Below are 26,857 nucleotides of genomic sequence, written 5' to 3' on the forward strand. Positions count from 1 at the left end.
ATTGGTATTGATCTGGAGGAGTGATACATCTGTTGATCCTACTTTCAGTCACTTTTCATCATTTAATACATTTTCATCTCTTAAGTTATGCTAAATAGGTTGAGGCAGTTTGATTTTCTATATTTCATTTTTACTATATGCTATTGACATAGTTAGAAAATTTTGTTTATTTCAATTGTTATAAATACTGTACTCCCAGGTACGAAGTATGATATCTTCAGAGTTCTTTAATCTTAACAATTGAATAATTTTATTTTTAATGTTTTTTCAATTCTTTTATCTGGATAATAGCTCTTCAAGCTATTATCCAAGTGACAACCCTACTTTCCCCCTCCCCCCTTGGTCATTTCAAAATATTGAGATCTTTAATGAAATCGTGTTATTTCATACCAGAAAATGTTGATTAACTTAAAGGTTTTTGGATGTTTGAATCTTTAAATCTCTGGCTCTTCTACTCAGAGGCTCTACTCTCCTGATTGGTGACATCCTCATTTGGCTTAGGATTACTGCGAGAAATGGCTGTTACCACCCCTCCAGAGCCAGTTTTTCAGTTTCACACCATACTTCCCAACCATTTATCATCCTATCAGTTTACTACAGTTAACTATCCCCTATTAACTTTCCAGTGCAAAAACCCCATGTCTGACCATTATTGACCTATGGATGTTTTCTTCCTCTATTAGAATGTTTCAGGGAATGAAGGTATATGCATGTATTAAAGTAAAATTATTTCATTCTCTATTTTAAAGTATGTTGTTTTAATTTCAAATAAGATAATTGAACCCCATTACATTTGAAGGTTCAAAAGTAGATCTTGATTGTCAATTTATCATCTAAAACATTTCAATATAATTTTATATGCTGAGATAACTGGTGATTTGTATATACTTCATTTTTATATAGACACCAATATGAATAATTTAAAAACATTTACCTATGTCTCGTCAGTAAAACTTTTGCTTAGCTTTGAAAATATTTAGTATATTTTATAGTACCAATTAGGAATTTGAAAATATACTGTTTAATGTACTTTAAATTCTAAAGTGATAAAATGAGTGGTGAATATCATAAAATGATTTAAAGAAAAATGCCATTTAAAAAAACTATTTGCTTTCAAATTTTATCCTTTTAAAGTTGAAATTTTTTTTCCTTAAAAGCTTATTACATACTTTATCTTAAAAACTTAGCCCTTTACCACCCTTCTCCCTTGGAACTGATACTTAGTATTGATTTTTTATAAAAAGCTCATTATAGTAATCCCATTTGTTTTTAATGTTAAGGAATTAAGATGATTGATACTTACTAAAAGCAGACCAAATGAGAATGATACAGTTTGCTTTGTTGAAGATGAGGTGATCCTTCTATAAATAAGTATGTGCTTCTTTTGAAATCTTTGAATCGTGCTCTATAAATCTGTGTTTCTTTTTTTTTTTAATGAAAACTCTATTTTTCAGGCTTATTGCAGTATACTTTATTTAAAACCAAGAATGCAGATCATTTTACGAGGACAGAAAGTAAAGACACAGTTGGTCTCCAAAAGTCTTGCTTACATTGAGCGCGATGTTTATAGACCCAAATTTTTAGCTGTATCCTTTGCTTATTCTTTATATTATATTGTGTAGTGAGTGATATGTGCACTAAGCTAAGATTATATCTTATAAGACCTTTCAAAGTAACAGGAAAATTAAATGTTATTTGCAAAAAAATCAATTAAGCCATGGCTCCAAGAAAGTTTTGTAGACAATAACAGATTGAAAAAATGTAATTCTGAATCCCTAAAAATTCAATGATATCATTGGCTTTTAATTCTGAAACTCTTTGTATATAAGAATAGCATTTGAAATAGGTCTTATAGGTTAATTCTTTCATTCACCTTAATTCTCCCTAACTTTTGTCCTTCTTTAGTAGCCATATTTATCCTTAAGTAATTCTGTGAATGGGAGAGGATAGGGATGGGGTAGGAGAATTATGTAGTGTATTCCCTAGACAGCTATTGATGACCCACCCTAGTAACTTCAAAATTGACCATTTTAAGGTATCTGGGAAGTGCAGCCATGACATAACATAGAAGCTTTTCACATGGAAGGGTTTTTGCTAGCTTTTGCTTTATTAATTTGTTTTGTAAGGGTCCTAAGTTTAGAGAATCTATGTACAGGAATTTTTAAAGCATTTGCTACTAGTCAGAATTTTCCTTAACATTTTAAGGCTAAAACGGTAAGAATTACCTTTGGATTTAACTGCAGAAACAAAGATCATTATGGGATAATGATGTATCACAAAAATCGGCTCATCAAAGCTTATGAAAGAGTTGGTTGTCAGTTAAAGGTAAGTACTTTAATATGAAAAGAAAAACACAGTTATATTATTCTATAGAATTGTAAATATTAAAATTATTACTATATTCATCAATAAGTTTTTTAATCACTGGGTGCCAAGTGCTAAAGATAGAAATAAAATAGTTCATGCCTAGTACGTAAAAAATAAATACATGGTAAATTTGAGGGAAAAGACACTAGTGACTAGTATCAGGAAAGAGTTTTTGACTAAACTATGGCATTCCAAAAAGGTGAGTAATGTAAGGGGTATCCCAAAAGTCAGTATAATTTAAAAGCCTAAAGTCAAAATTATGTTGATAAAAAGGAATGGAAATATCATTTTTTGTGTTTTGCTTTTTTGCTCAAGATACATCAAGAGATCTTGCTGAGTGTCTGTAGGTTGAATATCTTTTTTCTTGCCTTTATGGTTCATTGTGACATGGAAGTTTACTGTGTACAGCATTGAGGGATTGCTGAGAATGATAGGCATTGTAACATCTTGTCAGAAGGAGATTGAGGGGAAAAGACAAAGAAAGAGGGAGGGAGGGAGAAAGAGATCAAAAGAAGAGACATTTGTCATGCTTATGGCTTGAAGTGGATCTTAGAAAAGTCCTCTTTGAATCAGATTCAGCCTCTCACTGGGGTGAGCCTGACTGTTTTAATCTCAGAATTAACATTGATATAAGCTTTATAGAAGCATTTCCCCCTTCATAGTAATAAATTGTAGCTTTCACAGTTAAAAAAAAGCTTAGATTTTAATAACTTAAACTAAAAACTTTGAGATGCATCCTGTGTTACAAGGGTGGAAAGGAAGTTGACTAAGGATTGTTATAAAGACTATTGATTGGATCAAGTGAATGATTTTTAACGATAGGGAGGTCTAGATTAGGCATATTTTTAGGTTGTAGGAAAGAAACTGTAATAAGGAGAGGTTGAATATTATGGAGTTAAAAGAGATGATTGAAGAGATAAACTTAGAGGAATTGAGAGAAAAGGATCAAAGGCCCAAGTAAAGGGTTAGCACATATCCTTTGAGATTTGAGAAAAAGAGAATGGGGACGATTTTGAGATGATAGAATTAGCATGGGGCAGAGCTCGAAAAATCTGATCTCAGTTTTTCAGTCATATATAGTGTCAAAATTTTGTTAGAGGGGGGAGCTGGGTGGCTTGTTGGATTTAGAGTCATGCCTAGAAACAGGAGGTCCTGAGTTTAAATCTGGCCTCAGACACTTCCTAGCTGTGTGACCCTGGGCAAGTCACTTAACCCCGACTGCATAGCCCTTACCAGTCTTCTGCCTTGGAACCAATACACAGTATTGATTCTAAGATGGAAGGTAAGGGTTTAAAAAAAATTTTGTTGAAAGAATAGTAAGGCCAGAGATGGCAAGTATCACTTTGGAAAGCTGGAAGAGGGTAGAATAAATGATAAGTTTAGGACAAGTGAATTGTAGAGACAGCTGGAAAGGATGGTTGGGGCCACCTTAGGGCAATATCACAGTTGTAGGCTGTGGGGGGTAATATTTGCATCATCATAATACTTAATGATAGCTGCTATCAAGAGTATGAGCAACCTTTGTGAAAGGCTACAGTAAAATAGAGATGCGCGTAGTAGAAGCTGAGGAGACTGAAAACCCGGTAAATGAGTATGAAAATCAATAAGCCGAGGAGCCTCTAGATAACAGGAACCAGGATCTGGATAGCACGATGTGTCTGCATAGAACGAACCTTAGAGGAAGAGTTGTTGATGGTAGTGAGGTCTGAAACTCATAGTGAAAGACGAGAATTCATGCCTACTTTTCTGAACTAAATTTTCAAGATAAATTTTGTGGGAAAAAATGATGTATTCTGCATTTTACAAGAACCTGAAAGAAACAATTTTAAATTAATTTTACATTAAATTAATTTAAAACATTTTAACTTAGAGTCTGAGAAGAGGTCCTCATAATCAAAAGTTACTCTATACTTCTGAAAATCTCCCTTCCCCTAAACTGTGCATTCCCAGACAATGGACAAAATTCCATAGTCAAGATCTTATAAAGGGTTCAAAGTTTAATTGACAGTTTAAAAGTCGGTTTCATCTAGCAGTCCGTCCAATAGTTACTTTTTCGCACTCTCCAGAGTAGGAATTTTTACCTTTTTTATGTGTTGTAGACCCCATTTGACAATCTGATAAAGCTTATAAACACTTCAGAATGATATTTTTAAATACCTAAAAGAAAATACATAGAATTTCAAAGGAAAACAATTATTTTCAAAATAATAAGGAAAATTTTGGATCTCTGAAATCTGTCCAGGTTGGTAACAAGGTTAGGAGCCCTGAAGGTGCCCTCTTGTGTTGATATCAGTAATCATAAACTAAGTGATCACATATAATACTAGATAATAGAAAAAGTGTGGGATATTAGAATTTTATGGCTACCAATCAAGTTAAGAACTTCTGCTATCAGCTTTGGGAAGTTGAGTGCACAGCTTGAGTTGTTGCTTACTGATAAGACTAACCGGAATGACCTTGCATCAGTTCTAGAAGTTAGGAATTCATTACAAGGCCAAGATGACTTTTACTTTTGAGAAGGATTTATACTCACTATAGATTTCTTAGAGCTTTGTGACCAAGATAGGTACCTCTGGCCTACCTTTATGTCTCCTTCCCAAAGTCAGTATAATGAGTTGTCTGTTATTATAGTATCAATTAGAGGTGTCTGAAAAATGTCTCCTGATCAGATTCATTTCCATATTTACTGTTATTATTACTTCCACACTGCAATGATGGACGGTGTTGTGACATACTGTGAACCATACGTTCTAGAGGTTGGGAAGTTTAAAAGAGGCCCTGATCTTTGTAAATTCATCTGATGTCCAAACAGGAAGTCTTAATTGGTGCTAAATCACTAGAAGGACAAGGGCAAATAGGAGCTACTTGTCTTAAACCTTTTATTGTAATTATTAACTCTCTAAGTAAATAGTTCTCAAAATTTAGTAACATGTTCTGAACATTGGTATTGCTAATCATTTATGTTAATTCACCTTAAAAAAATCTATAAAAGAACTATTGAAATATTTAACAAGGTCTTTTGCCATAGACTGGGTGTGATGAGACCATCAATTCTATTAATTTACAAATAAAGTTGGATTTTTTTGGCTTAGGATTCTGGCCCAGATAGTTTTATTTCTTATGCTTCTTTATTTAAGGATTTACATTTCCAGCTAGTCATATTTCCATTAATTGAAGTAATCAAAGACTTTTTCCTTCTTGCCTGATCATTCATTACCTTAATTTAGTCAAAGCTGGGGAACGGGAGAAGAACCCAGGACCTCCTATCTCCAGGCTTTGCTCTTAATTTACTGAGCCACCTAGTTGTCCCCTCTAATTCTGTTATTAAAGAGTTCAGAATTTCCCCCTGAACTTTATTTTAAACTCTTACCTTCCATCTTAGAAACAATACTGTGTATTGGTTCCAAGGCAGAAGAGCAGGAAGGTCTAGGCAGTGGTGGTTAAGTGACTTGCCCAGGACCACACAGCTAGGAAGTGTCTGAGACCAGATTTGAACCTAGAACCTCCCGCCTTTAGGCCTGGCTCTCAATCTACTGAGTTACCCAACTATCTCCTTTTCCCTGAATTTTAATAAAAAGAATTGTCTTGGAAATAAGAGTTAAGGAAACCAATAAGGTTTCTTATCTAGGTATGACCATTGGAACATATCATTGTTCTAATAGGAATTATTTTATCATTTGTAGACTAAAGCAGAAATAAGAATGGAGTTTCTCAGTATGGTTCCATCATTCAGCATTGGAAATCTACCCCACTTTGGAAAATATTTGAAAGGATATTTATTCCTAGAAATGAGAAAGAGGATCTAATTTTAATATTTCTACATTTTATACTATATTAACTTGAAAGAAGGCTTTAAGTCCCATAAAGTCATAGATTTAGGGCTGAAAAGGGACTTTAGACATCATGTTGCTCTGAGGTTCTTAACGTTGTATCCATAAACTTATTTAAAAAAAATATTTTGATAATTATATTTCAGTATATTTGGTTTCCTTTGTGATTCTACACAATTTATGCTTTTAAAACTATTCTGAGAAAGTTTCTCTCTAGACTTTACTAGACTTCTTAACAAGTCTTTGACAAAATAAATTTTGAGAATCCCTGATCTGGTCTAACTTCTTCATTTTACAGATGAAACCAAGTCCCAGAGTAATACTTAGATGACCTGCCCAAGGTCAGTTAGTAAATGGTAGACTTAGGTTTTGAACTGTGGCCCTTTGTTTCTAAATCCTAGTATTCTTTCTAATACAGAATCATTTTCTACTACACTCTGCCATTTAATGGACCATGTTGAGATATTCTTTGATGCTAGATGAAATATGACATGAAATTTAATTTGGAATTTTAGAACTATAACATTAATTTAATTAAACCATTTATTTTACATGTGAGGTACTTGAGAACCAGAACGTTAATGACTTGCCCAGGTTAGACATTTAGCTAATAGCAAAGCTTAGACTTAAATATAGATCTTCTGACTTTCAGGCCAATGCTGTTTCCTCTATACCTCATTGGTTTTAAAAAGCTCCTCTTCTCCCTCTTAGGAATTTATATTTTGCATTGTGTACATAAATTCATTACCTCCCCGAAGTTTTATTTTATGCTTTGCATCATTTTCTTTTTCAGGCAAACAACATGGGTGTTGGTGTAGTTGGAATTATAGAATGTAACTTCCTAAAGCCAACTCACAATAAACAAGATTTTGACTACACAAATGAGTACAGGTATATCACAATTCAATACATTGTGTTTATGATCATTTGTCTTACCCATGTCTTAGAAAAATGGCATATTTTTAGCTCAGTTTATTGTATTCTAAATTAGAAATTTTAACTAGATCATGGGGTATTTTTTTTAACCTTACCTTCCATCTTAGAATCAATACTGTGTATTGGTTCTAAGGCAGAAGAGAGGTAATGGCTAGGCAATGAGGATCAAGTGACTTGCCCAGGGTCACACAGCTAGGAAGTGTCTGGGGCTAGATTTGAACCCGGGGCCACCTGTCTCTGGGACTGGCTCTCAATCCACTGAGTCACTTGACTCCCCTGATCATGGGATATTTCTGAGGTCTCTGAAGGTCTAGGGTAAGTCCTTATTTTTCTTACTTCTCCCAGTAATTTTGTGTTTGTTTACTGGGGAGATGTTTGTCATTATTATTCTTATTACTATGATTTCTTAGTGAATGTCTCTACTTTGAGCTAATTTTGCTGTCTTACCTGATGAGGGACAAGTTAAACACACTACTGGGGACTCATGAGTTATACTGTTAGGATTCTGGGACTCACAGAGTATCTTTGTTTTTTTTAATTAATTTAGTCAATTTTGAACATTATTCCTTGGTTACAAGAATCATATTATTTCCCTTCCGTCCCTCTACCCCCATAGCTGTCGCACAATTTCATTGGGTATCACGTGTCCTTGATCAGAACCTATTTCCATGTTGTTGGTGTTTGCACCAGGGTGATCATTTAGAGTCTCCATCCCCAACCATATCCCTTCGACCCATGTAATCACGAAGTTGTTCTTCTGCATTTCTCCTCCCACAGTGTTTCCTCTGAATATGGATAGTGTTCTTTCTCATAGATCCCTCCAAGTTGTTCAGGATCACTGCATTGCCACTAATGGAGAAGTCAGTTACATTCAATTGTGCCACAGTGTGTCAGTCTCTGTGTACAATGTTCTCCTGGTTCTGCTTCTTTTACTCTGCATCACTTCCTGGAGGCTGTTCCAGTTCACGTGGAATCCCTCCAGTTCATCATTCCTTTGGGCACAATAGTATTCCATCACCAACATGTACCACAATGTGCTCAGCCATTCCCCAATTGAAGGGCATCCCCTCGTTTCCCAATTTTTGGCCACCACAAAGAGCACAGCTATGAATATTCTTCTTCAAGTCTTTTTCCTTATTGTTTCTTTGGGGTACAAACCCAGGGCTGGATCAAAGGGCAGACTGTCTTTTATCACCCTTTGGACATAGTCCCAAATTGCCCTCCAGAATGGTTGGATCAATTCACAACTCCACCAGCAATGAATTAATGTCCCCACTTTGCCGCATCCCAGCATTCATTACTTTCCAAAGCTGTTATGTTAGCCAATCTGCTAGGTGTGAGGTGACACCTCAGAGTTGTTTTGATTTGCAGCTCTCTGATTATTAGAAATTTAGAACACTTTTTCATGTGCTTATTAATAGTTTTGATTTCTTTGGCTGAGAACTGCCCTTGCCCATTTATCAATTGGAGAATGGCTTGATTTTTTGTACAATTGATTTAACTCTTTGTAAATTTGAGTAATTAAACCTTTGTCAGAGGTTTTTCTGAAGATTGTTTCCTAATTTGTTGCTACTCTTCTGATTTTAGTTACATTGGTTTTGTTTGTACAAAAACTTTTTAATTTGATGTAGTCAAAATTATTTATTTTACATTTTGTGACTCTTTCTAAGTCTTGCTTGGTTTTAAAATCTTTCCCTTTTCAAAGGTCTGACATGTATACTATTCTGTGTTCACCTAATTTACTTATAGTTTCCTTCTTTATGTTCAAGTCATTTACCCATTCTGAATTTATCTTGGTGTAGGGTGTGAGGTGTTGATCCAAACCTAATCTCTCCCACTCTGTCTATCAATTTTCCCAGCAGTTTTTATCAAATAATGGATTTTTGTCCCAAAAGCTGGGGTCTTTGGGTTTGTCATAAACTGTCTTGCTGAGATCATTTACGCCAAGTCTATTCCACTGATCCTCCTTTCTGTCTCTTAGCCAGTACCAAATTGTTTTGATAACCACTTCTTTATAGTATAGTTTGAGATCTGGGACTGCAAGTCCTCCTTCCTTTGCATTTTTTTTCATGATTTCCCTGGATATCCTTGATCTTTTGTTCTTCCAAATGAACTTAGTTATGTTTTTTTCTAATTCAGTAAAGAAGTTTTTTGTTAGTTCAATGGGTTCTTTAACCGATTTTGCAGAATCATATGGTTTAATTTCCAATTAATTTTTTATTTGCCTCTCCATGTGCCCTTACTATTATTTTCATTGCATTGTGATCTGATAAGGTTGTATTTATTATTTCTGCTCATTTGCGCTTGTTTGCAATGTCTTTATGCCCTAGTATATAGTCAATCTTTGTGAATGTACCATGTGCTGCTAAAAAGAAGGTGTATTTCTTTTTGTCCCTATTTATTTTTCTTCATATATCTACTAACTTAATTTTTATAAGATTTCATTCACTTCTCTTACCTCTTTATTTTTTGGTTTGATTTATCCAGTTCTGATAGAGGAAAGTTCAGGTCTCCCAAGAGTATAGTTTTTCTATCTATTTTATCTTTGAGTTCCGCTACCTTTTCCTTTAGAAATTTGGATGCTATGCCATTTAGTGCATACATGTTGAGTACTGATATTTCCTCATTGTCTATACTGCCTTTTATCAGGATATGATTGCCTTCCCTATCTCTTTTAAGTTGATCTATTTTTACTTTGGCTTTGTCAGATATCATGATTGTGACTCATGCCTTCTTTTTATCAGTTGATGCCCAATAGATTTGGCTCCATCCTCTTACTTTTACCATATGCATATCTACCTTCCTCATGTGTGTTTCTTGTAGACAGCATACAGCATATGGTAGGGTTTTGGTTTCTAATCCACTCTGATATTGACTTATGTTTTATGGGTGAGTTCATTCCATTCTCATTCAGAGTTATGATTACCAGCTGTGTATTTCCCAGAATTTTGATTTCCACTCCTAGTCCTGCCTTTTCTTCTTTCACTATTTCCTTCTTCACCAATGTTTTGTTTTTAATCAGTGCCCCTAATTCCCACCCTTATTTTACTTCCCTTTCTACCCTCTTCTGTTCTTATTCCCCTCTTATTTTCTTTACAGTCTTTTTAAACTACCCCCCACCCTCTCCCTCCCTTGTACTGCTTTCCTCCCTTCCCACCAGTCCATTATTTCCCTTTCTCCTTCCCTAAAGGTCTCAAATCAATTCTCTGCGTCAGTGGATTGGATAAGTGCACATAAAAGTTGAGTATTTATTGTTTCCAACCTCTTTACTCTTATAGTGTATTGATGTTCTCCCCTCCTCCCACCATGAGCTTCTTTGTGAACTATAAATTTACCCCCTTTTGTTTCTTTTCCCATTTCTTTAGTATTAACCTTTTTTTTTAGCTCTAGTTATATATATACACACACACACACATGTATTTATGCATACATATATATATGTATATACATATTTGTGTCTTGGGATTTCATCCTTTATAGTTTGTCACTATTTTCTCCTAAGTGTAATTATTCTAGCTGCCCAGGTGATAACAATTTTTAAGAATTACCAATGACCTCTTTTCTTATAGGGATACTAATCATTTTAACTTATTGGGTCTCTTAAAAAAAAAAAAAAAGATCTGTGGGTTTTTTTTTAATGTTTTTGGTTTTGTTTTTTTTCCCCTTTTTAAATCACCTTTTGATGATTCCCTTGAGTTCCTGTGCCTGGGCATCAGATTTTCTGTTCAGGTCTGATCTTTTCTTTAAAAATGCTTGGAATTCTTCTATTTTGTTAAATGACCAGACTTTCCCCTGTAGAAATGTATCAGTTTTGCTGAATAGTTGATTCTTGGTTGTAGACCTAGTTCCCTTCCTTTCTGGAATATCATAATCCTTGCCTTTCAGTCCTTCACTGTAGATGCATCCAGATCCTGTGTTATCCTCACTGTGGTTCCATGGTATCTGAATGACTTTTTCTTAGCAGCTTGTTATATTTTTTCCTTGGTCTGATAGTTCTTGAATTTCGCCATAATGTTCCTGGATATTGTCAGTTAGGGTTTAAGTACAGGAGGTTTTCTGTGGATTCTTTCAATCTCTACTTTTCCGTCTTTGTTCTGGAATATCGGAGTAGTTTTATTTGATAATTTCCTGTAGTATGATGTCCAGGATTTTTCTTTTGTCATGGTCTTTTGGTACACCAATGATTCTTAAGTTGTCTCTCCTGGAACGATTTTCTAAATCTTCTATTTTGGTGTTCTGCTGCCTTGTGAAGTCACTTGTTTCTAGTTGTTATACTCTGGATTTTAAAGACTGGATTTTATCCCTGGCTTTTTGGTCATCCTCCTGCTGGTCTGATTTTCTTTGAAGGTCATCTTTTATCTCCTTTGTCTCATTTTCAAGCTAGTTCATTTTGGCTTTCAAGACAACTGTTTTCTTATTTTAGTTCAAGTGCCTCTGTTTCCAGATGCCTTATCTTCCTTTTTAAGTTCTTTTCCCAGTTTTCTTCAGCCTCTCTTAATTGTGTTTTGAATTGTATTTTGAGTTCTTCCAGAGCCTGTATCCAATTTGCTGTCTTTCTGTTTTTTTTTTTTTTGCTGGTTGTTCCGTCATCTTTCTCTGTTCGGTTTGTTCTTTGTGCATTGCCTGTATTGAAGCTGTCCATTGTAATTTCTTTTTTCATTTTCTGTTGTGTGGTCATATTTATTCCTTCTTTATTCTCTGCAGTTGTCTGAGCTCTTGCTCCTCTCATTTTTTTGTGGTTTTGGGCTTTTCTGTCAGGCTTTCCCCTTGGAGCTTTGTCAGCAAATCTCTCAGCCCAGTCTGTGGGGGTGTTGGAACTTGAGCTTCCTTGCCCTCTGAAGGCATTGATGGGATTAAGTCTAGCAGGGTTGCTCAGGTGCTGCCACTAGGCTGCCGGCTTTGTGCTCTTGAGCTTCTTCTCTATCTGGTTCCCCACTGCCTGTGTTCGACCCTCTGAGCCTGGCACAGCTTTGTCTTCAAGGTACTCCCTCTAGACCAGCACCTTTGCCCGCCCAGAGGTTCTAGCTGCTGTGGGAGGCTTAGAGCTCTATGTGGGAGAAGGGTCCCGGGACCTCCCTTCTTCCTTCCCCTTAAACCTGAGTGTTCTTGAATTGTGACTTTGCAGGGCGTACCTTTTTTGAGTACAGCAGGAGTGTCCCTTGGCTCTGTCTTGTTGTTAGGTTTGATTTTCAGTCCCCTAGGAGCATTTAGTTTATACTTGGTAAGGAAGGGGTTTCAGAGGTCTGAACTTTTGCTGCCTCTTCACCACCATCTTGACTCCACCTCCTCATCGAGTATCTTAAATCTACGTGGGTAGTCATCCTTTGGGAACCCAGTCTCCCAGAGTAAGATAAGGGATATATTCTGATGGAGAGATAAACATATACATGGTTTGGGATATCAGAAACAGCAGAGTTCTTATCAATTAAGATTTACTTTCCCTCATTTGGGACCTTTACCTCCTTTTTGTCATGGTTTCTTCTGTCCATACAGAGTGACCATTTCTGAACAGGTAAAACAAAGTAAGTTTAATACTCAGTTCAGCAGATATTTATTAAGTACTTAGTATTTGTAAACATATAGTTATTCCTCTCTTCATCTCAGTAGCATTAAAATTCTACCCTTTTTTTTGATAGGTAATTTTTTTCAGACGTTGTGGAAATCGACTGAGAAAGGGAGGAAGAGCCTTAGTTCCCCAAAGGATCCTTGTAGCACCTTTTTTTAATCTGCTCCATGGTTTTTAGTTCTTTCTTTGCTATATAAAACCATTATTGTGGTGGTTGTGATACAAAATCAAACAAGTTATTAGTTTTGATCTTTTAACTCTGATTTCTCTGGAAATAATATTTTTATCAACCACCTTGAGTTTCACAATCAAAGATATTTATATAGGTTAGGTGTGTCAGTTAAAAATATAAGTACTGAGTTCTGTATTTTAGGCAGAAGTCTCTTATACACAATTTTATTTAGCATTCTTTATCGAAGCCATTTTTATCTTGGAGAGATGTACAAATTTGCATAGTTTTCCATATCAACTTTGACAACATTTATAGAAATTTTGAACAAGGAACGAATGTCCCTCCCCTCCCCCCCGCTTTTTTTTTTTTAAACCCTTATCTTCCATTTTGGAGTCAATACTGTGTATTAGCTCCAAGGCAAAAGAGCAGTAAGGGCTGGGCAGTGGGGTTTAAGTGACTTGCCCAGGGTCACACAGCTGGGAAGTGTCTGAGGCCGTATTTGAACCTTGGACCTCCCATCTCTAGGCCTTACTCTCAATCCACTGAGCCACCCAGGTGCCCCAGAATCTCCTTTTTAAAAATGAAGAAACAGAAACTGATGGAGTTTGTGTCTTGTTCTGGGTTAAATATCCAGCAAGTTTTCAAGATGGGATTTGAATTCAGTCTTTCCTGACTCCCAAGGCTAGAGATCTTTCCACTTTGCTATTATGATATGAGGTAATTTCAGGTGTAGGAACTATAGACCAAAAAAAAAATTTTGTCTTGGAAATTTTTATTTTCTAAATGAATTTGACCCAGGATTAAAACATCCTCAGGTGAGATACTAAACAGTTCATTCTTTGTTCACTCTTTGTAGCCTTTTAAGTCGAGAAATCTGGACTATCCTGATCCTTGGGGTACCTACTTTCTCACTCTTTTACCCTACTTTTCTCTTCATTAAGTTTGTAATTTGTACCTTTATTTTAAGGGCAGCCAGGCCATTTCAGTGGATAGAGTTCTCAGCCTGGAGTCAAGGAGATTAATTTTCTTGAATTCAAATCTGACCTCAGATACCCCTTCATATGTTGTGACCCTGGACAAATCACCTTACACTGTTCGCTTTCAGTTCCTCAGTGTAAAATGAGCTGGATAAGGAAATAGTAAACCATTGCAGTAACTTTGACAAGAAAAGCTCAAATGGACTCCCGATGAATTAGACACAACTGACCAATAACACAAGTTTCTCTCTTGGTCTCTGAGGAAGTATAAGAGTAATGGCCTTAGTGTTTTTACTCCCCTTTCTTGACTGTCATAAGCATCTTTGACTTGCTTTCCCATCTATTAAAGTCTCGGGTACTTGTAATGCCAAATTTGCCTCTGTGTTATCCATTATTGTGCGATGGCTTATTTTTTGGGTAGTTTTTTTCTTGAATATTATTGTTCTACAAATCCAAATCTCATTCATAGATGGCTTCTTACTGTGCAGATAGGATTTTAAGTCTTGTCTTTTTGTTGTACTTTTAGGATAAGACATTACTGCAAGGGGACTCTAGGTAGACTAGACATTCTTAACCTAAGCGACTTTCTCTGATGTTATATATCCATAAACTTTAATATATAACCTTTGCTTTTTTTTTTTTAATAAACCCTTATCTTCCGTCTTGGAGTCAATACTGTATATTGGTTCCAAGGCAGAAGAGTGGTAAGGGCTAGGCAATGGGGGTCGAGTGACTTGCCCAGGGTCACACAGCTGGGAAGTGTCTGAGGCCAGATTTGAACCTAGAAACTCCTGTCTCTCGGCCTGACTCTCAATCCACTGAGCCACCCAACTGCCCCCTATCCTTTGCTTTTTAACTGCATGCATTCTGTGCTTCTTTCACAATCTGTTGAAATGCAGGGTGCATTAATTTCATAGATTTTCCTTTGAATTTATTCCAATAGAATTAAAATAATTCCCTTTTTAATCATAGAAATATACTGTAATAATATGTAATTATACATTTATTTGAACATGACCTTGAGTATTCTAACTTGGAAATTTGTTTTAATCTCAAAATATCACATGAATTTTAATTGAGTTTTTATTACTATGAGGCAGATTTAAATATAAAGTGCTATTATGACAATTCTAAGAATATATAATTGTCTTAAAATAGCTTTTGCTTTGTTTATTAGACGTTTGTCTGAAGTTTGAGAGGCAGTGTGGTGCAGTGAATAGGCAGCTGGCCTGTGAGCAAGGGAAACTCTTCTTGCCATGTTTCAAGGCTTTCCCTGGCACTCAATGGTGGTGAGACCCTGGCTGTGCAAGTTACTTTTAGTTCTTAAGACTCTAGATGGCTTTCTAAGACTTTATATTACAGAGATGATGCTTACTTATGGTAGAGGGAGTTTCTCCTACCAATAAAATCACAATCCTGTCTTGTCTGACCTCTTACTGAAACGTAGAGTAATAGAATAAATTACCTCCTAACTATTCCTTTTCACCTTTAAGACACCCCTTTACTGCATTAGTGGACCTATTATTATTTCTGATTTCCTGCACTCTCTCTCTTGAGTTGCTGCTTTATATAATTCTCAATAGATAAACTAAATTATGAGAAAAGCTTACTTTGCTATAAAACTTAATATTTCAATTATTTGTGTGTGGTGAGTGTATGTGACAGAGTGTCAGAAGTAAGATTTTGTGCAGAACAGTTTTAAATGTTTTCTTGTGGATGTTCAATCAGAGGCCTGCAAGTAACTTCTCTAAACCAAATGTTCTCTTTATACCATTATCTAAACTTCTAAGAGTTATATTGGAAAAATTACAGTAAGGGGAATTTAAGATAAGGTAAGGGTTTTAAAAAGCAAAACAAGAAACTTAATGTATTTTTGAATTAATGGTTTTTCTTAGTATAATCTGGTTTTTATTCTATTAAGTATGTTAACGATCCTAAAAATTTTCATTTTATTTTCTTAGGCTTACCATAGCGGCTCTGGGAGAAAAGCTAAATGATTATTGGAATGAAATGAAAGTGAAGAAAAATGCAGAGTATCCTCTAAATTTGCCTGTTGAAGACATGCAGTAAGTATATACAGTGAAAACACCAAAGTATACATTACGATGATATATGAAATGACATTTTAGTGAGCAGAGAGGTGGCTCAGTGGGGTGAGAGCCAGGCCCCAAGATGGGAGGTCCTTTGGTCTCAGACCGTTGCTAGCTGTGTGACCCTGGGCCAGTCACTTAGTCCCCATTGTCTAGCCCTACTACTCTTCTGCCTTGGAACCAGTACATAGTCTAAAGGATAGAAGATAAGGGTTATAAAAAAATGAAAATTTTCATAGTACACAGTATTTACAAATAAACATCTTTGTGTTGTAATTTATTCCTTCAATTATGTTTAACTCTTAGTGATCCCATGGACCATGCCAGACTCTCCTATCCTTTTTTGTTTCCTGAAATCTGTCTAATCTTCTGTTCCTGCTTCTGTGACACTATGCATCCATTCCTTTTGTCTTCAGTCTTTCCCAACATGAACACTGTCCTATCTTTTCGATATGTGGTCACAGTATTTTAACTTTAGCTTTTATATTTGTCCTTACAATGAGTGATCAGAATTAATTTCTTTAACTGCTTGCTTTCCTAGGGACTCTCTAAAAGGACTTCTGCAGCCCCACAGTTTTAAAGTGCTGTTACTGTGGAATTTAGCTTCCTTATAGTCTATCTCTTACAGCTATCCATTACTAGTGGAGAAATCATGGTTTTGTCTATATAGATCTTTGGCAGGAAGGTGAGGTCTCTGCTTTTCAGTATGATTCTCTAGATTTGCCGTACCTTTCCCTCGTAGTAGCAAACATCTCTTATTTTGACAGCTACTATCACCATCTGCAGTGACCTTTGAGCTGAAGAATATGAAATCTGCTACTTCCATTTCTTCTCCTCTTTGCCTGGAAGAGATGGGACCAATTGCCAAGATCTTAGTTTTTTTTTTTATGTTTAGTCTTCTCACCAGCTTTTTTATACTCTTCTCTTTCATCCACATCAGGAGGCTTTTTAATTCTACTTCACTTTTTGCCATCAGAATGGTGTTGTTTGCTTATCTGAGATTGTATTTCTCCCAGCAACTTTAATTCAGTCTTTTGATTCATTCAGCCTGGCATTTTGCATGGTATACTTTGCATATAAGTAAAATAAATTAGATGATAATTCATAATATTGTCATACTCCTTTTCCAATCTTAAATGAATCAGTTGTTTCACTGTTTGGTTCTTACTGTTGCTTCTTGACCCATGTACATATTCTTCAAGAGACAAGTAAGATGAAATGGCGCTCCTAACTCTTTGAGGAGCTGTTATATTGTATTGTGATTTCCCCACAGTCATAGGCTTTAGTGTCATCAATGAAACAAGTAAATGTTAACAAATGTTTGCAATTTGTTGTCTTTTTCTTCTGCCTCTTTGAAAACTGCCCTTCTCTTCTTGGTTCACATATAACTGAAGCCTAGCTTGCAGAATCTTAAGCCTTAATCTTGCTGGCAGATGAAATGAGTGCAGTTTGGTAATTTGAATATTCTTTGACATTGCCCTTCTTAGGACTAGGACATACTGATTTTTTCCAATCTCATGGTGACTGTTGAGTTTTCCAAATTTGCTGGCATATTGACTGCAGCACTCTTAACCGCATCATCTTTTAGGATTTTAAATGGCTCAAATAAAATTCATTCACCTCCATTAACCTTATTGTTAGCCATGTTTTCTAAAGTCCACTTGATTTCACTTCCTAGGATATATCTGGCTCTAAATCAGTAGCCTCACCATTGTGGTTATTGATAATATTAAGATCTTTCTTGTATAGTTCTTCTGTGTATGCTTGTCATCTCCTCGTCTCTTCTATTTCTGTTGTTTCTGACATTTTTGTCTCTTTTCTTCCCCATTTTTGCATGAAATATTTCTTTGATATATTTAATTTTTCTCAAAGAGATCTCTTGTCTTCCCCATTCTATTTTTTTTTTGTATTTCATTTTTTCATTCTGTATTTCTTTGCATTGCTCATTTAAAAAAGCCTTATATTCCATTGATATTATCTGGAATTCTGCATTCGATTGGGTATAGCTTTCCAGTTTTCCTTAACTTTCATTTTCCTTCTTTTATCAGATGTTTAAGTTATTTTGTTTTCTTACTCTTATTTTCCTTTGTTACTGTTTCTTCCTGTACGGTGATTTGAACTTTTACCTATTATTCTTCAGTCCCTTTATACTATGTTTATTAAGTCTATTCATATTCATTAGTAATATTATCAGGTTATATCTTTGGTCTCATGATTTTCATTACTTTCTTCAACTTAAATCTAACTTTTGCAATAATAAACTCATAATCTGAATCATAATAAGCTTCAGGCCTCTGCATGGAGCTTCTCCATCTTTGGCTGCAAGAGATTTAATCAATTTGATTTTTATATTTTAGTGTTTGTTCCCAAAGTTTCCTTTTGGATTGTTGAAAAAGAGTGACCAGCAAGTTATCTTGACAAAACTCTCAGTCTCTACCCTGATTCATTTCATACTCTTTAGAACAAACTGCCTGATTTTTTGATTAGCTTTTGATTTCCTACCTTAGCATTCCAAGCCCTTATGATGAATGTGATATCTTTTTTCATGTTATTTTTAGAAACTGTTGTAGGTCTTTATTAAACTGATCAACTAAAACCTCTTTAGCATGAATGTTTGTAGCATAGACTTTTGTATTATTGTAATGTTAAATGTCTTGCCTTGGATTTACGCAGATGATTTTGTCATTTTTGAGATTTTACCCCAGTACTGTTTTCTCACCCTTTTATTGTTCATGAAGGCCACTCAGTTTTATCTCAAGAATTCTTGTCCACCCGAATGAAATATGCCTATTCCTTTTGATTTAAGTATACTGACACTTAAGATGTTTATATTTAATATTTCCATTTCCTAGTTTACCATATCCAATTCACCATGATTCATACATCTTACAGTCCAGGTAGCTATGCAGTACTGATCTTTGCAGCATAGACTTTCCTTTGTTGCAGGATACCTCCGCAGCTGAACTTTTGGCTTTGACTCAGCTGCTTCGTTCTTTCTGAAGCTCCTTGTAGTTGCCCTCTACTCTTCCCCAGTAATGCGTTGGGTACCTTTCAATCTGAAGAGCTCATCTCGTGTCATATTATTTATCATTTTAATACTGCTCATGGGTTTTTCTTAGCAGAGATACTAGAGTGGTTTGCTGTTTCCTTCTCTAATAGACCACCTTTTGTCAGAAATTTCCACTATGCCCTATCCTTCTTGAATAACCCTACACATCATAGGCTCATTGTTTCATTGTGTTCCACCCTGATAAGGCAGTAGTGATCTAGGAGGGGAAACATTCATAAACACCGTATAATGTTCTATCCAAATTAATTTGATTCAGTCCTTATTTATAGCACTGTAAATTACTTTCCATCTTCACATAATTTCTTGGGCAATATACTGGATTTGATGGGGCAGATTATAACAATTCAGTAAAGTCCTATTCGTTTTTGAGGTCTCCTGGGTAGACTTTTCCTTACTTTGTTGACATTTGACTTCAAAGTAATAATAATTGAAATCTTATAGTATTGTATGTTTTGGAAAGGGATGCAGTGGATTGAGTGCTGGTCCTGGAGTCATGAATAGTTATCTTCATGAGTTCACATGTGGCCCCAAACACTAGCTTTATGACCCTGGGCAAGTTTAACCCTTTTTGTCCCATTTTCCTCATCTGCGAAATGATCTGGAAAAGATATGGCATACCATTCTATTGTTCATCAGTAAAATCTCAAATAGTGTCACAGAGAGTCAGATGTTACTGAAAAACGACTGAACATCAAAAATTACATTGAAGAAAGCAAGACTTTATGACCTTGGTGAAAAAATAAAAAAAAAACGAGAGAGAAAAGTAGGAAATCTCATACAGGGACTATCATCTTTGGTATTCAAATTGTATAGATTAATATATCTAGAACTTGGTAAATTCAATGGCAAAACCTGTCATCAGTGGGAACTATATTCAGAACAAGGCAAAATGTAGATAATAGATTATCAAAATAATACAAGCCAGCACAAGCTTTTCACTGTTCTTCCTATGAGCAGTAATATGGGTGTTATTTTTTAGTGTTTTTTTTTCCAGGTTAGCAATATAGTATTTGCACAAAGGCTGTTGCACTAATTTCAAGTTCTTTTGGAGCAACATAATGACAGGTCTTGTCTTTATTCCACAGTATTAATAATAACAACTAATATTTATGTAGTGCTTTAATATTTGCAAAAAAAGTGTTAGAATCATCTCGTTTGACTCTCATGTTAAACCTATGATGTAAGGAATACTATGGATATTTTAGTTAAAGAGTAGGGAATTGAAGTTCTGATATTTTTTTGTTACGCATGCTACTTATAGCGTAACATTTTCCTAAAAATTCTAGTTATGAGAAAGCGGGCAAAGAATAAGTAGTTGTTAACATCATGACAATTTCCTTTTCTGGTAATAAAACCATATTATTTCCCCCCCCCAAATCCATCATTAAGAGCTCAAAAATTGATCTTTTGATGGTTTTAACATTATGCCTCTTTTAGTATAGATTTCTTTGTATATCTAGCCTGGTTGATATTATCTACAAAAAAATGAAGACAATTTGTTTAATTCCATTTCCAAGCTTTGATGTAGCACATTGATAACAGATTGGTCCCTAATGATGTAGAATAGATCATTATAGAAATGAAGACATAAGTTATTTCTTTTGTTCTCTTTCTAGCTTAATCAGCAAGTGCTTTTAGGATTATTTAGATTTTGTGAGATGTTTTCTGTATGCCCCCCTCCCCCCTTTTTTTTCTTTTGGTTTTGTGAGGGTCTAATTTCCCGGAATCTTATCCTTGTCTGCCATCTGTTTGTCACCATTTTTTGGAGGGGTGGTATAAAAGGTTTCTTATGGCAATTGCTTTTACATTAGTTAAGAACATGGTAATAATCAAAGTTTTTGTCTTTACACTGCTACTTTGCATCATCTACAAATTTTTTTCTCCTTAAAATTTTTTTTTTGAAGAAGTATTTATTTTCTCAACTCTATCTCCAATAAAGAAACAAAACCATGTAACAAATGCCTGTTAGTAGTGTGAGTAAAAGGAGAACATGCAACTTAAAAAATATTTTATATTTGATTTATCACCTCCTTGCTATCATAATGGTAATGACCCTTTCCATATTTAGTTATGCTGTTTTTATAACACCAGATTGAGTCTTGGCTGGACTGTATTTTGACCCTCTTTAGTAGAATTTTTATCTACCTGGCTTGTTCTCAAGTTATTGAGTTAAAATTTGAGAATAATAACATTTCTTGGGGAAAATGATAATGTAAAGGCAGCTTATAACTAAACAAATTTTCAAACCGAGATTTTGTGTTCTATTACAGGAAACGGCCTGACCAGACTTGGGTTCAGTGTGATTCCTGCCTAAAATGGCGAAAACTACCAGATGGAATAGATACTCTTCCTGAAAAATGGTATTGTTCCTTGAACCCTGATCCTCAGTTCAGGTAGAGTTAGTTTGTTTACATTATTTTGTAATGGCAGTGAACATGTGCAAAAAGGCACTAGTGACATTTTTGCCATGTGCTTTTCTAACTAGGAGTTGTAGTGTACCGGAAGAACCTGAAGATGATGATTTGGTGCATCCCACATATGAAAAAACCTACAAAAAAAAGTAAGTAGTATAAAAATGCCTTGATAACAAAAGAAATTTAAATCCTGTTCTGGTCATAACAGTACTTGTTTATGACCTGCTACATGAAAAACATTGGACTTAAAATTTTGGTATTTAGATTAGTATTAGATCTAGCTTAATCTTAAGTTGTCCCATAGCTCCTGAAAATGCTATTATGGGCAAAAAAAAATAAACTATCTTATCTGTGGCTGGCAATGCCAATGAAACTTTAAGGCAGAAGATTATGGTAGTTTCCTGAACTAGTTATTTCTTAGAATTGGTAAAGGATTTCCTGGCTACTGTAATTCTTTGAATGATCTACATTATATGATAGTGTTTGATTTCTTTTTGTATTTAAAAATAATAAAAATGTGTATGCCAAGATTGTTCACAAGGTAATTGAAACATGTAAATTGAATCATTTTTCATACTACTAATTTTCCTTCTTAGATGAATTAATTTGACAGCATAATTCATTTTTAGTTTTGGAAGGGACCTCAGATAGCCATATAATTCAATTCATATCAGTTCTTGCTATAATGCATGCTATAATAGTCATCTAGCCTCTGCATGAGGAGGCTTTTCCTCCTTTTTTCCCCGCTGAGCTTCTAAGACTTTATATTAGTCTTGATTGAATTGTAACTTAGAATTAACTAGGTGCTCAAGCTTGTCAAGATTTCTCTAAATCCTGACTGTCATTGAATCAGCTATCCTTTTTTTCTCTTCAAATTTATTTAATTATCCTTTTCAACTTTGTATCATCTACAAATTTTTTCTCCTTAAAAATTTTTATTTTAAAAGAATTTATTTTCTCAACTATAATCTTCCCTCTATCTCCAATAAAGAAACAAAACCTTGTAACTAATGCCCATGTTAGCAATGTCCAAAAATGTATGTATCATGTGTCTCCTCTCCTTGAGATGTGGGTAGCATGCTTCATGAACATTCCCCTGGAATAATGGTGGGCAACTACATTGGTCAGAGTTCTTAAGTTTTTCAAAGTTGTCTTTACAAAATTATCATCATCTAAATTGTTCTTCTTGTTCCACTCCCTTCATTCTAAATAAATTCATATAGGTTTTTCCATTGATAAAAACCTTAATTAAAACAAACCTAAGCATAGATACACTACGGACTTTTTCCATGTTATCAGTTAACCATAAAGAACTATTTTGCTTATTCTTTTCAACCATTTCTGAATCCATCTTACTTTATTGTTTCATCTACATCTATCTTTCTAAGAAAAGTATGAAAGGCTTTCTCAAATACTATGCTTAAATTTAAGTAAATTATGTAAATCATTTTTCATATATTAAACCTCTGCTTTGTACAAAGCATTATGCTTTATATTGCATTATGCATATTGCATTATGCACTGAACATATAAATACTGTTTGATGAAACCAATCTTTTTCATAAGGACTTTTTTTTACTTGGGAGAAAACAAGTATATATAAAGATATAAAGAGAATATACAAATAGTTATAAAGTATTTAATTATAAGGTACTTTAGAAAGTTAGTGTATTCCTCAATCCTCAAATGGTCAAGGGACGTGAGTAGGCAGTTTTCACACAGGGAAATAAAAACTATCAATAATCACATGACAAAGTGTTCTAAATCCCTCCTGATTAGAGAAATGCAAATTAAAATAACTTTTAGGTACCACCTTACATCTAGCTGACTGGCCAGTATGGCAGCCAAGGAAAGTAATAAATATTGGAGGGAATGTGGCAACATTGGGACACTAATACACTGCTTGTGGAGTTGTGAATTGGTTCAACTATTATGGAGGGCAATTTATTTTTTATTTTTGTTTTTTTGTCACTATTTTTTAAAAAATTAATTTATTTAGTCAATTTAGAATATTATTCCTTGGTTACAAGAATCATATTATTTCCCTCCCTCCCCTCTCCCCATCCTTCCTATAGCCAATGTGCTATTTCATTGGGTATTTACATGTGTCCTTGATCAGAATCTATTTCCATGTTGTTGATGTTTGCACTAGGATGTTCGTTTAGAGTCTATATCCCCAATCATATCGCCTCAACCCATGTGATCAAGCAGTTGTTTCTCTTCTCTATTTCCGCTCCCACAGTTCTTCCTCTGAATGTGGACAGTGTTCTTTCTCATAGATTCCTCCAAGTTGTTCAGGATCACTGCATTGCCACTAATGGAGAAGTCTATTATGTTCGATTGTGCCAAAGTGTGTCAGTCTCTGTGTATAATGTTCTCCTGGTTCTGCTCCTCTCACTCTGCATTAATTTCTGGAGGTTGTTCCAGTTCACATGGAATTCCTCCACTTTATTGTTCCTTTGAGCACAATAGTATTCTGGAGGGCGATTTAGAACCATGCCCAAAGGGCTTTATATATCTGTGCTTTTTGTGGTGCCAAAATTTGGAAAATGAGGGGGTATCGATCGATTGGGGAATGACTGAAATTGTGGTATATGTTGGTGATGGAATATTATTGTGGTGAAAAGAATAATGAACTGGAGGATTTCTTTGTGAATTGGAAAGAGCTCCAAGAACTGATGCAGAGTGAAAGGAGCAGAACCAGGAGAACATTGTACACAGAGACAGATACACTGTGGTACAATCCAATGTAATGAACTTTTCTACTAGCAGCAATGACTCAGGACAGTTCAGAGGAACTCATGAGAAAGAACGCTATCCACACCCAGGGAAAGAACTGTGGGAGCAGAAACGCAGAAGATGAAACATAGGATCGATCACGTAGTTCGTTAGGGATATGATTAGGGTTTTGATGTTAGACGATCGCTCTACTGAATACATGAATAACGTGGAAATAGGTTTTGAACAGTGATACTTATATAACCCAGTGGAAGTGCTTGTCAACTCCAGGAGGTGGAAGGAAAGAGTGTGTATGTGTAAATTATGAATCATGTAACCATGGAAAATTTTTCTAAATAAAAAAAGGGGGGGGGTTAGTGTTTTAGCCGTTAGGTGAGATTAGGAAAGGCTTTGTGCAGAAGGTGGTGCTTGAGCAGCATCTTTAGAAAAGAGAAGTATATGAAATAACGGCAAAGAAGAGAATTCTAGGTGTGTGGGATGACCAGAGCAAAGGGCCAGAAATTGCAGATGTAATGGTATGAAGGAGGAATAGAGAGAAAGCTGGAGGGGGAAGTCAGTGAAGCTGGAAAGATGGTCTGGTTTCAGGTTATGAAGGGTATTAAGAGCAGAAGATGTTCCTATTTCATACTAAAGACAATAGAAAAACCACTCATGTTGAATGGAGGAGTCATATAGTTAGACCTGTACTTAAGGAATATCACTTGTGCAACATTGTGTAGGACTTGAGGCAGGGAAACCAATTAGGAGGCTGCTGAAATAATTTATGTGAGAGATTATTAGGTTTATATGTGTGAGTGGAAAGGAAGGTTTACCTGTTAGAAATGCTGTGAAGGTGGATTTGGCAGCTGATCAGACATGTGAAGTGATGCAGTGAGTAATCCTAGATAATGCTGAGATTCTAGAGCTAGGAGAGTTGATAAGTTATTTATTGCTTTAATATTCTTGGACAGAAATGAGACAATTTGGAACAGCAGAAAGTTTGGGGAGAGAAATATAAGTATAATTTTGGACTTGTTAAATTTAAGGTATTTTCTGGGCCTGGTTTAGACTGTCTAGTAACAATCAACGATGGTGATAGAAAACTGAAAGTCAGATCAGATGGCCGGGCTGGCTGTATAGCTCTGTGAGTCAACAAAGGATGAGAAGGAGGGAGTACAAAGGAGAATCAGGACAAGAGTAGTTTCAAGAAAAACCATTGTCAGTGTAGCAGATAGGTTGAGAAGTATGAGGACTGAGAGAAAATCATCATATTTGGCAATTCAGAGTATATCATTTAAGAATAAATTTGGAGAGATGAATTTCAGTTGAGTGTCAGAAGCCAGGCAGCGAATTAATAGGGCTTTTTGTAGGATTTTAGCTGAGAAAGAGAAGACAGATGTAATATGATGGATTAAGTAGTAAGTGATCAGTTGGGTCTAATGAAGGTTTTTTTTTTTTAAAGATTAGAGAAAGTTGGTCATGCCTGAAGGCAGCATGGAAGGAACCATTTGACAAGGGAGTATTTATTACCTATTTCCTGTATGCCAACTATGGGAGATACAAATACAATCATTGTCCTTAAGAACCTCATATTAACAAAAGGAGACAATGTAAAGAAGTTGTGTTTAGGGAGGAGAATTTGGTTCCGACAATCACAGAGATGGTGAATGGAACTATAGGGAAGTAGATCCTTTTGAATATAAAGAAGAGAATTGATTTGATACAACTGCAGAACTAGAAAAGAACATGGAAGTGAGGGAGGATTTTTGTGTGGTGGCATGTGAAAAATAAAAACTATATTGGGAATGATTTTCTGAGCAAATCTGACTTATGAATACTCAAATCACAGAATCAGGGTCTACAGCACACCCAGTATAGTCTGAGAAACTCAGCTTTTCAGCTGACTGGTATTTATACTTTATGCATAGGTTGCAGAAATTCCCCCCTAGAATGAGGATAGGTCAACTGCATCTTTTTTCCTTTGAAAGAAGGGACAACCATAACTTCTTTTCCCCTGAATGTCAGGCAGCAGTAATTCCCATTCAAGAAAGTCAGATTTTAAAAACTGTCTTCCTTGGGGCAGATTATATATCTGCCTTGTGTCATATATAGTAAAAATAAAGATGGCTACGGTTATTTTGTAGTTTCAAAGCTAAATATGACTATATTCCAGGCTGCTGAAGACATATGCAAATGTTCCTTGACTAGGATATTTTGTAAGGTACTGAAATATTTTTAATTTTACTTATGCTATGATTATTGATTTATGATTCTTATACAGTTATTCCATTGACTATTAACTAGAATTATTATTACTATTAAATGTAAAGTTACAACTAATCACCAAAAGGCTGAATATCTAGTGAGATTACATGCAGAAGCTATAAAACATAGACATAAAACAATGAATATAAACTGATTAAACCTGCTTAATTACACCTTTACACAGGTAGCAAGCTTACCAGGAGATCACTTCAAAGTGAAGTATTTTTCTAGAGCTTTTAGATAGCTAGATAAAGAACTGGACCATATGAAGCATTCACCAGTCAGGTCAGGTTAGAAGTTCCAGATCTGAAAAGATTAAGTTCTTTATGCCAAGGGCATACAGTGGCATTCAAGTAATAGATTGAACCGTTACAAATACCATTTCTTCTAGTAATCAAAAGTGTAGCTCATCTGGTTCGGGTGACATGAATTTGTCTAGAGCAGGAAAATAC

General features: G+C 35.2%; 1 protein-coding gene across 2 annotated transcripts in view; it reads left to right on the forward strand.

Moving 5' to 3' along the window:
* Positions 1-26,857, forward strand: part of MORC3 (MORC family CW-type zinc finger 3) — an 83,083-nt gene that overhangs the window by 35,058 nt on the left and 21,168 nt on the right. For both annotated transcript variants that reach the window (XM_056825992.1, XM_056825993.1), the window contains 6 exons: positions 1,455-1,586; positions 2,206-2,325; positions 6,991-7,088; positions 15,810-15,914; positions 21,279-21,401; positions 21,494-21,568. In XM_056825992.1, coding sequence (XP_056681970.1) covers positions 1,455-1,586; positions 2,206-2,325; positions 6,991-7,088; positions 15,810-15,914; positions 21,279-21,401; positions 21,494-21,568 — 653 coding nt within the window. The remainder of the gene's footprint in view (positions 1-1,454; positions 1,587-2,205; positions 2,326-6,990; positions 7,089-15,809; positions 15,915-21,278; positions 21,402-21,493; positions 21,569-26,857) is intronic.

Source organism: Monodelphis domestica, chromosome 4 (genome assembly GCF_027887165.1).
Source record: "Monodelphis domestica isolate mMonDom1 chromosome 4, mMonDom1.pri, whole genome shotgun sequence".
Lineage (NCBI taxonomy): Eukaryota > Metazoa > Chordata > Mammalia > Didelphimorphia > Didelphidae > Monodelphis > Monodelphis domestica.